A 12,049-nucleotide genomic window follows, 5' to 3' on the forward strand; every position below is an offset into this window, starting at 1 on the left:
AGCTTTGGGAGTTTAATACTTTGTTTTTTGTTGCAAATAAAGCCCCCCCCCCCCTTTAACAGAAAGCAGTGGTTATTAAAAACTATCAGGGAAATGCAAAAATATTGAAAAAGAGATCACCTGTAGTTATACGAAGCCAGCATTTTTTATTTCTTTTTAGTTTTTTTTTTGTGAACATTAACCTATTTATGATCATTGTGTGTAAAATGTGGTTACACTAAAAAGGGCAAATTATATATGTTGCATTCATTGCATGGGTAGATTTTTTTTTTTTTATTTAGATACAATTTACATACCGTAAAATTCATCCTTTTTACATTGTAAATTCCAGTGATTTTTAGTGTATTTAGAAAGCAGTTCACACATCACTATTATTCCAGAACATTTTCTTCACTTACAAAAGAAATACTGTACCCATTACAGTAACTCCTCTTTAGGATATGCCCCCTTGCAAATACTAATCTACCTTCTGCATTTTTGTATTTTCCTGTTCTTGTCATTTGAAGTAAATAGACTCATATAATAGTTGTTCTTTTGTGTCTGGCTTCTTTCAGGTAAAATGATGTTTAGAAGGTTCATCCATGAACTATGTATCAGCAGTACATTCTTTCTTTTTTTGGGAGTGATGGTGCCCAGAATAAAAATCAAGGCCTCACATAGGCAAAAGTGCTCTGTCACTGAGCTACATCTCCAGCCCCATTCTTTTTTTTTTATGGATGAATAATATGCCATTATATGAACATACCACATTTTGTTTATGCTGCTTCCTCAGTTGTTGAATATTTGGGTTGTTTCCACTTTTTGGCTATTTTGAATAATTCTATAAACATCTTTGTACAAGTTTTGTGTGGGTATGTGTTCCTAGTTCTCTTGGGTATATACCTAGAAATAGAATTGTGGGTCATATGGTAATTCAGTTTAAATTTTTGTGCAAATTATGGGGGTTCTGATTATCCATGTTCTTGCTAACATTTACCTTTTTGATTATAGCCATTTTAGTATTTATGAAATGATATCTCATTGTAGTTTTGATCTTCTTTCTCCTGATGGCTCATACTCTTAAGCATCTTTTCACATGCTTCGTGGCTCTTTGTATATCTTTGGAGAAATCCCTTTTTTAAATTTAGTTGTCTTATTTTAAATTTGTATGAGTTCTTTCTGTATTCTCTATAACAGAGCCTTACCAGATACCTGATTTGAAAAATTAATATTTCTTAATATTAATAATCCATTTTGTGGATTTTCTTTTTACTTTCTCAGATGGTATCCTTCAAACACAGAAGTTTAAAGTTTGGTAAAGTTCAGTTAACCTATTTTTGTCCCTTGGGTTGCTTGTAGTTTTGGTATCATATCTAATAAACAATTGCTAAATCCAGGGTCACAAATATTTATCCCTGTGTTTCCTTCTAAGAGTTTTATATGTTTTTATTCATATTTATATTTTTGATCTATTTATAATTAATTTTGGTATGTAATATGAAATAGGAATTCAAAATTCATTCTTTTTGATTTTAAATAATTTATCAAGATTATTCTTTTGGGCCTGGGATTGTAGCTCTGTGGTTGACTGCTTGCCTAGCAGGTATGACGCACTGGGTTCGATCCTCAGCACCACATAAAAATAAATAAATATAATAAAGGTATTGTATCCATCTATAACTAAAAATATTTTTTTAAAAAAGATCATTCGTTTACTAGTGACTATCTAGTTTCCCTAATACCATTTGTTGAAAAGACTACCCTTTTTCCATTGGATGTCATGGGTCCCATTGTTGAAAATTAATTGGCCATAAATGTATGAGTTATTGTTTTAACCATTTCACTGTGTTGAATTTTTGGGTTGCTCCCAGATTTAAAAAAAAAAAAAAAATTCTGTATTCTATGTTAAACACAGCATACAAGACTTAAAATCCTTTCTGTATTTAAAATTTTGGTAGAAAATATTCTTAGAGATGGAATTAATGGGTCAAAGACAAATTTAAGTATGTTCTGGAGCTCATTTAATGAGGCATTAAACCTTCATTGACAGGAGACTAAAGTCAACAACACTAGTTTCCTTATTCATCAGTTGAAATAGCTTAAGGGTTGGATTTCTGCTGTGAGATAACTTCCTTCCTCCTCAGACTGCTTCTGAAAGACTAAACACAGCTAGAGTGAAAAACCTGAACTCCAAACTAACATGACATGGTAGTTTTTAAAATGGTTTAAAGGAAAAGATGTCATCACATGCAGCAGGAAAATAATAAATCTTTGAGAAACATGAGGTCAAGATTTAAACCTTAAATTAGTGCCATGAAGGTATCTGGAGTAAAAAATGTTTTATTCTGAGTTTATTTCCTGGCCTTGATGTTCAAGTTAATTAACATTCATCTTGGTCTCAGAGATGTCAAAGTTAAATAGTCTCTCTTCAGTAGTTAATACTGAGTAAAATATTCAAAATCAAAAGTTGTTAGAAAATCAACTTTTCCCTTCATCCTTGCTCCTCAGTCTCCTAGTTCTCTTTAGAGGTATCCATGGTACTGTGTCTGTATAGACTAGTTCATATATATAGTATCTCTGGGAAGATATTATATACAATATTATACATTTTAAGGCTCTTGCTACTTACTGACAAATTCCTTTTGAAAATGGTTACAGCAGTACATGGTGCCAGTACAGAGTTAGTATTTCTTTGAATATTCTTTCCTAAATACAGAATATCCAGTTTATATTGCCTCTTTATAAATTGTCTGCTCATGTCTTTTGGCATGGTATTTGTTTGTTTTAATTGGAGTTGTCCTTTATGAGATTTATTTTGGCATCCTTTCATAGGTAGTTGCTTTATGATAGCTTGTATTTGGGGAGAAAAGTGCAAATGTATTGTAAACTTTATGCTAAAAGATATATAGGCTAGACAAGGGTCAAGGAAAAAAATGTCAAATGGCAGAAGTCTGTAGGATTTGAAAACTTGGGTGCAGTCCAAAATGACTTTTAAGGAATTTTTTTTTGGCAGTGCTGGGGAATCCACCCAGGAACTTGTTTACACTAGGCAAGTGCTCTATCACTGAGCTCCCCCCTCTCCCCAGACCTCAGAGGACTCTAAGATGAGTTAGGAAAGGTTAATACTAGTACAGAAATAGGACTAATGTGGCAAAAAGATTTAAACATTTGGGGGAGGAGAATGAACTTGTTTTGGAAGGCTAAGAACAAGGAAGATCAAGTTTGAACTATCCAGAAAATTTGTAACTTAGAGTTAAAGACAGAAACAAAAGAGTGAGGAATCATCTGACTTGCTGAGAGGATAGTTTTGAAAGGTTCTCCAGTCGGTGAAATTTCTGAAGGAGACATTTGAGAATGAAGTCAGAGGGATCATAGAGAGCTAGATTACGAGATTGTCATGCTTGCCAAAGGAGAGCTGGTAATCTAGAGAATCAAAGGTTGCAAGCAGAAGATTAAGAAAAGGGTGATTGGGTTTAGTAATTTGGTAAAGATGTAATTTATGAGGAGCAAGAAGTTTGCTTTTTTTTTTTTTAAATAAATTGCTTTATTAAGGTATTATTTATCTGACAGTTTATTCATTTAAAGTTTACAATTCATTGATATTTAGTATATTCACCGAGCTATGCAATTACCACCCTAGTCTTTTGAACATTTCTTACTACTACAAAAGAAACTTTGCACCCATTAGCATTCACTTCCCATTTCCCCTTGATCCCTCCATCGCTAAGCAACTGATCTATTTTCTGTCTCTTTAGATTTGCTTCTTCTGGATATTTCATATAAATGGGATCACATAGTAGGTGGCCTTTTGTGTCTCACCTCTTTCAATGTTTCCAGTGTCCATTCACACTGTGGTCATGTATTAATATTTCTTTACTTTTTACCAGTGATAAATGTTCCATTCTATGAATATACTACTGCCTCCTGCCCTGGCACCCACCCCCCCCACCTTTGAACACATGGTCTTTTGATGGATATTTGAGTTGTTTCTACCTTTTTTGGGCGGGGCTACTTTGAATAATTCTGTAAATATCCAGGTTCAAGTTTTTGTGTGGATATATGTTTTTAGTTCTGGGTATATACCTAGGAATGAAATTTTCTGGGTCATGTTATACCTTTATATTTAACTTTTTGAGTAACTATTACAGATTAGGGACAAATTGCCAGTGTTTAGAAATAATAATAATCATAATGAATTCTACTGTCATTTCTGGTAGGAAATTGAGACATGTCCATATTCAAACATATTATTTAGAAATAAAGTTATTATAAAAATGGTCTGTAGAATTTTTTTTTTTTTTTTTTTTTTTTTTTTTGTGGTTCTGGGTATCAAACCCACAGCCTTGTGCATGCTTGGCAAGGGCTTTATCACTGAGCTACACCCCCAACTCCTATAGAATTTTTTTTGTTTCATAAAGCTATCAACTATTTTTTCTTTTTTTTGAAACCTTCTATTTTGAGTGTTTAAAACTTAGCTGAAGTATTTGACATTTTTCTTATGGGTCAGTGTATTGGTGTAAGCATGCTGCATCAGTTTCAAATAATGATTTGTTATAATGATTACAAATATGATAAAAACTACACAGGGATGTTTAATGTTAATCTTCTGTCATGATTTTATTATTTGCTTTCTAATCTTAACTGTAGAGATTAAATACTGTGATTATTTTTTTTCCTAGTTTGGATTACCTGTAGTTTGTGTGTTCCTGTAAGTTAACAATCCAGAAAATAAATTTTGAAAAAGACCCTTTGAGAATCTTTGGGCATGTTTTTGACTATTTCTTCCCTAGGTGGGATAAGTCTTCAGAATGTGGCATTTTCCTTCTCACTGAAGTTGTTAAGTCGGATCTTACAGGCTTGCCCTATTTTGGGTGTTGGATTTAGCTCATTAACTAGTGTTTCCATAAAATTTTTTTTTGTAAGGATCACATTCAGATGGGTCAAATTCAAAAGGTATAAAAGGGTGAACAGTGAAATTTCCATCCCTCTTTTGTTCATTGGTCATCCACATCTCCTTTTGGTAACTACTCATAAATAAAGAAGTATGCACAAATACATGTATAATTTATATATTTGATATAAATATAAGATAATATATAATATAATATAATATAAATATAATTTATATATTTGATCCATCCAGATTTATACTTTGTATATAAAGCTGGTATGCTTCCCTGTGCCACTTTGCACTGCATATACTTCTGTACCATGCCTTTTAAACAATTAATAATTTGAATTATTTCCATGCCTTTTTAAATTTACCAAATGTCTTTGAGATTTTCGTATCTGTATCAAATACTTCCACATTCTTTCCAGTGGCTGCTTTTATTTTTAACCACTTTCATCAAGATATATTGTTGGTTTATATCTTAATTTTGATTAATTTTTCCAAATTGCCCATATCGAGTTGTACCAATTTTTGTTACCCCTAGCAATTTATGAATGCTCATATTTTTCTGTTCTCTCAAAACCTGTTGTTGTGTATTTTGAGGTTTGCCAATCCAAGTTAAAAATGGTTTTTGAGTGTAGTTTTTTTATTTTGTATCTTTTTTTGATTTAAACCATTATATCATTTTTCTGTAAACTAAGAGTTGTCCATTTGTCTTTTTTAATTTTTTTTGTCATTTCTAGAAACTCTATTTATCTGACCTTAATGAGTTCTGAGTTAAACAAAAACTGATGTTGAAGTTGAAGTTGCTTTAGTTTTAATAGAATTAAAATACATTTTTAGTAATCATTGGGAATTGGAGACCGGAATGCACATTGGCTAGTCCATTCACTTGAGTTCCTTATTTTTCAGTCCAGCAGAAGTTTGGGGGACAGCATTTTTGAAGGGGTTTGTTGAGATTTTATCATTTGCTGAATAAATATATTTCACATAGTCTCTGAGGGAGCATAAATTAGTTCATCCTCCACCTTTTCTTTTTAGGCAACCCTGAGAAGCAGTGTTTTTAAATCTCTTATTCATTTAAATGCCTATTACTTTCAACCTTATTATAAAAATGTAGATGTTATGATTCATTATTTTATTTCCATATTCATTATAAATTGTGAATGTTATAATTTGTTATTTTTGAAAGAATACTTTAGATAACAGTGAGAGTAGCTTGAGGGTTAATAATTCATACTTCATGAATGTGTTTTTATTTAATCTGAAGCTCTTAGTTTTCCAAGGCCTTAGTTTCACTCATTCTGTATTTGTTTTTATTCTATTGAGCTGAAGCTCATTTCATAGCCAGACCAGACATGATGGCATTTATATGTTGACAGATAACCACTAAACTCCAGTTTGTCAACTGCTACATGTCAAATGGTATCCTATTTCAGTGAAATATTATAAGAAGTAAAATAAAATAATAATAAAAAGGTAATTGAAGGGCTGGGGTTGTGGCTCAGTGGTAGAGTTCTTGCCTGCGTGTGTGAGTCACTGGGTCCAATTCACAGCACCACATGTAAATAAATAAATAAAATAAAGGTCCATCGACAACTAAAAAAAAAAAAATCAAAAAAAGTAATTGGGCATATTTTTGTGAATTCATTCAAAGAAAAACATTGTTATGAAGACAGTTACCACCACAAAATAAAAACAGGCATTTTAATTAAAATCAGCACTTGAAATAAATTTTTTTCCTGCTCTTTGAGTATATGTAAACCATTTTAACACTATTGTGTGTGTATACATATATGTACATATATGTATATGTCTTGTAAGTCTTATAAGTGAAATGTTATAGAATAAAAACTAAATGAACTCTTTAACCTGGAATTAAAAGAATTTAAAAATTCCATATTGCAGTGCTTCTCAGATTATTTCTAGTATAAAGGACCTACTTTTAAAAAAGTTTTCAGTCTGTTTTGTACTAGTACTGCTGGGAAATTCAAAAACCAAACAAATATGAAAATGTAAAAGATTAAAATAAAAGCTCAAATTTTTGTTAGATTTAGCAAATGAAATTGTTCAAAAATATAATTTTAATATGAGGAAATAGAAAAGCAGTGTGAAAACTTACACATTATTTAAAATATGTATTTATAGCAATGAATATATTAATAAATTAATATCTTGTGCGCTGATAACTAACAGTGAGATGCAGAATGTGCTTTGAGGAGTAGCTGCTTTTTTGGACTGGGCAACTAAGTCACTTCTTTGTGTTTCTATTTTAGTTTTGTACTGAAAAAGAAAGACTTGCTCTCCTTTGCCTCCCTTTTTCAATTTAACATAAGGTGCAGATTTTTACCTAACAGTGTGAATTTGGACATTTAAATAGTTTTAACTACCTTATATTCAAATTTTAAAAAAAATGTTGATTTTTAAGTTTATTGCCTTAAATTGAAATATGTTCTTTCCTTGTTGTTATTAAGACAGGATTGTCGAAAGTTCTTGAGTTTTTGATGCGTAGTGAGAGAAATTAGAAGCTTTGTGGCCTAAGGTTGCTTGAAAATTGTTTTATTAAATTTTATGTCTCATTCATCTATGGAGAGCCTCAAATTGTTTTACATGAAGACGGAAAATTACTTGCAGCAGTGTTATTTTTATTTCTTGGTTTACTCATATAATTTCGTTAGCATTTATGTTTTAGAATTAAGCTGTGGAGCATTAAATTGATTAACTTAAGAATTTCTTACATGTAGGTGTGAATCTGTATGTTGCTTTATTTCTTTTAAGTAAGCAGAAATATAGGCTTTATTGCAAGATTCAGTGATGTTGCCAGTACCATTTGTGATTCCAAAATGTCTCAGCAATTATTAATATTGAATTTGGAGAAAGGAGAAAATGACATTTAAGTTTTATTGAAGATTACTTCAGTGTGACTAAAAGAAAGATAAAATATCTTTGGACTCAGTATGAAGTCTTTTTACATAGTTCTTTTGTTTATATGTCTTCAAGCAAATACTGTCAATGGGCAGATACTTAAATTCTAACCTTTTCACAGTCTTTTTGTTATCCAATTAAATAACTTTAAAAATAGTTTTAAAAAAATTTTGTGGATTTTTGTAAGTAATGTCCATGTTAGTGGAAAGAAATTATATCTTCTTTGCCTGTTTTCTCTAGGGTAATTCATCTCCTACAATTGCTTTTGGATAGAATTATGCTCTTTTCATAATAGAAGATGATAATCTTGGAGAATGACCATGGAGAAGGGGATGAGTTCTGGAGAAGGGCTGCCTTCCAGATCATCTCAGGCTTCAGCTGTTAAAATAACAGCCAAAGAATTGGAAACAAAGCAGTCCCATAAGGAGAAACGTGGAGGCTTTGTGCTGGTACATGCAGGTAAGACCTTAATGGTTAAGTGGGAAGATGAAAATAATGCTGATTTTTCTTTTCTTGCCCTGAAGTATACTGAGAATTGCATTTCACATCTGACAAAGAGGAGTTCGAACCAAAGAGATTGTCTTCAATATAGTGAGTACCCCCTCTATTGCCCAGTTGCAAGATCTTGTAATGACAATTTTCCTATGTCTTTTTCGCTCCCTTTCTCTATTATTTATCTTTACCCCATATAATAGATATATTTAGATTAGGTAGTTTTAAAACCAAAGTTATTTTTAAACTCTGGTTTTGATTTTTTAAAAATAATGCTGCAGAAAAAGTTTTATTGACCTATGTTTTACAATGGTCATCATAGAGTAAAATACACCATCTTAGAATTAGTTCAGCTTTGTAGGAAAGTTTTTAATTTTCTTGTTCTTCTGAAAATTCAATAATTCTCATCTGTGGAATGAACTGACAATAGACAGATCAACTGGAGAAAAACCATAACCTTTATTAACCTGCATATATACATTATAGACAAACTATGGAATGCAAAGATAGGGACAGATGATTGAAGCTTCAGTAGCACTTTGAACTATGGAAAGAAATAGGGACTTGAGGCTTCTGAGGGGACATCATGATAGGTTATGAAATGTACTATGGACAGATGTCTTATTCTGCAGATAAATTTTCCTGTGTAACAGTCATCTGAAGTATATGTGATATTCTGTGGTATTCTCTGCACAGGTCTAAATGAGGCAAATAAGGGGACTTGAGAGAAAGCCTGCTCACTTCAGTAATATGGATGTCCTCTACAGATACAAATCTCCCTTATAGAACAGCTTTTCAGTGTCTATAGCCCCTCTAAATAGCCATCTTAAAATATGATAAACAATTATATTTTAGGGGGCATATTTTACTTTCTTAGTGTTATAAAAGTGTTATAAGACTAACTAGAGAGATTAAGTGACTTTAATGGCTTTAGTCATTCTGCTGCTTGATAACAGATCCAGGCTGAGAAACCCTTAAATGACTCTTTAAGTCCAGTATAGTGCTCTTGGCACATCATCAGCCTATTCTCTCTTTACCTTGAGGACTGACACAGTGAAGTTTAACTCCTGGGTCCTCCATCCTTTTTTTTTTTTTTTTTTCCTGTACTGGGGATTGAACTCAGGGGCACTCAACTACTAAGTCACATCCCCAGCCCCGTTTTGTATTTATTTAGAGATTGGGTCTCACTTAGTTGCTTAGTGCCTCACTTTTGCTGAGGCTGGCTTTGAACTTACAATCCTCCTGCCTCCAGAGCTGCTGGGATTACAAGCATGCACCACCAAGCAGCACTAGGTCCTCCATCTGTAAAGGTGCAACTCTGTCCAAGTTTACTCAACAGGCTCTTTATTCTTAGGTTATATTTGTTTTTCTGCATTCAGAGTATAAACTCTATAACATTTGCGAGGAGAAAAGGATGGGCAGGATCATGATCTTTTTAACTTTCCTTGGATCGGACCTTTCTTTTTATGATACTGGTATCTTGTCTACTTATTAACCTTTGGCTATAACTAGACTGAACAACTTGGTAAGTTCTATAGAATCTAATGTAGAGGGTCTAAAAAAACTACAACAGGTTCAATTCCCTTTTCTGATGGGTGCTTTTACAAAGAGGTAAGGTAAGTTTATAGGAATTGCCCAGTTAAAAGTAGACTTGGGACCGAACTTCTGCCTTCAGATTCCTAGTCCAGTGTTATTTCTGCTGCACTGTGTTACTTGTGCACTTTCTGTAGTACCGAGTGAGTTATTGTGTTCGGAATGAGCATTTGGAAATGCATGAGTAAGGTCTGAAACTCATAACAAGCAGTAGCATAGAACTTTTGATTATTTATAAAACATTGCTTTCTGTGACTATCATGAGTCTGTTCCTCCTCTCTCAGGTGCATATTGATGGTTTTGGCAATCAGGTAAAGTTGGTGCTGAAGGCCAGCAGTAATAGGAGGAAATCTGGATTATGGCAAGAAATTGTGTTGTTTAAGGGTGACCCCCACTTGTAAATTATTACAAGTTCAGATCAACTAACTGATTATGCAGAAGTATGTATCTTGTACATTTAAGGAGTGAAAATTAAAATTTTCATCCAGGGCAGAGCTGTTGTTTGTTTGTTTGTTTCTTTTTTTTTTCTATTGTAAACAAATGGGATACATGTTGTTTCTCTGTATATGGAGTCAAGGCATACCATTTGTGTAATCATAAATTTACATAGGGTAATGTTGTTTGATTCATTCTGTTATTTTTTTTCTTCCCCCATACCCCTTCCACCCCTCTTTTCCCTCTATACAGTCCGTCCTTCCTCCATTCTTGTCCCCCTCCTTAAACCTAACCCTAAACCTAACCCTAAACCTAACCCTAACCCTAACCCTAACCCTAATGCTAACCCCTCCTACCTCCCATTATATGTCATCATCCGCTTATCAGCGAGAACATTCGTCCTTTGGTTTTTTGAGATTGGCTTATCTCACTTAGCATGATATTCTCCAGTTTCATCCATTTGCTTGCAAATGCCATAATTTTATCATTCTTTGTGGCAGAGTAATATTCCATTGTATATATATGTGACAGTTTCTTTATCAATCATCAACTGAAGGGCATCTAGGTTGGTTCCACAATCTGGCTATAGTGAATTGAGCAGCTATGAACATTGATGTGGCTGTATCTCTGTAGTATGCTGATTTTAAGTCCTTTGGGTATAGGTCAAGGAGTGGGATAGCTGGGTCAAATGGTGGTTCCATTCCAAGCTTTCTGAGGAATCTCCACACTGCTTTCCAGAGTGGCTGCACTAATTTGCAGCCCCAACAGCAATGTGTGAGTGTACCTTTTTCCCCACATCCTCATCAACACCTATTGTTGCTTGTGTTCTTGATAATTGCCATTCTAATTGTGGTGAGATGGAATCTTAGGGTAGTTTTGATTTGCATTTCTCTTATTACTAGAGATGTTGAACATTTTTTCATATATCTGTTGATTGCTTGTACATCTTCTTCTGTGAAGTGTCTGTTCATTTCCTTAGCCCATTTGTTGATTGGATTATTTGTATTCTTGGTGTAGAGTTTTTTGAGTTCTTTATGTATTCTGGAAATTAGCGCTCTATCTGAAGTATGAGTGGCAAAGATATTCTCCCACTTTGTAGGCTCTCTCTTCACATTGCTGATAGTTTCCTTTGCTGAGAGAAAGCTTTTTAGTTTGAATCTATCCCAGTTGTTGATTCTTGCTTTTATTTCTTGTGCTATGGGAGTCCTGTTAAGGAAGTCTGATCCTAAGCCAAAAGTTGAAGATTTGGACCTACTTTTTCTTCTATAAGATGCAGGGTCTCTGGTCTGATTTCGAGGTCCTTCATCCATTGTGAGTTGAGTTTTGTGCAGGTTGAGAGATAGGGGTTTAATTTCATTCTGTTGCATATGGTTTTCCAGTTTTCCCAGCACCATTTGTTGAAGAGGCTATCTTTTCTAGTATGAGAAAATTGTATTTATTTGGGTTTGTGTCCATGTCCTCTATTCTGTACCATTGATCTACCTGTCTATTTTGGTACCAATACCATGCCGTTTTTGTTACTATTGCTTTGTAGTAGATTTGAAGATCTGGTATTGTGATACTCCCTGCTTTGCTCTTTCTACTGAAGATTGCTTTAGCTATTCTGGGTTTTTTAGTCTTCCAGATGAATTTCATAATTGCTAGCTCTATTTCTGTAAGGTACATCATTGGGATTTTAATTGGAATTGCATTGAATCTGTATAGCACTTTAGGTAGTATGGCCATTTTGACAAT

At 33.3% G+C, this 12,049-nt stretch overlaps 1 protein-coding gene across 6 annotated transcripts in view; it reads left to right on the plus strand.

The window, feature by feature from the left end:
• Nucleotides 1–12,049, plus strand: part of TASP1 (taspase 1) — a 323,082-nt gene that overhangs the window by 1,991 nt on the left and 309,042 nt on the right. For 5 of the 6 annotated variants that reach the window (XR_013762024.1, XM_079128503.1, XM_079128500.1 and 2 more), the window contains exon 2: nt 8,036–8,254. Coding sequence is in view for 5 of the 6 variants with exons in the window: in XM_079128503.1 (XP_078984629.1) it covers nt 8,110–8,254 (145 nt within the window). In the remaining variant the exon portion in view is untranslated. Of the gene's footprint in view, nt 1–6,199; nt 6,350–8,035; nt 8,255–12,049 lie in introns of all 6 variants that reach the window. The other variant, XM_079128501.1, reaches the window with a different exon arrangement.

The sequence above is a fragment of the Sciurus vulgaris genome (genome assembly GCF_902686455.1).
Source record: "Sciurus vulgaris genome assembly, chromosome: 2".
In the NCBI taxonomy this organism is placed as follows: Eukaryota; Metazoa; Chordata; class Mammalia; order Rodentia; family Sciuridae; genus Sciurus; species Sciurus vulgaris.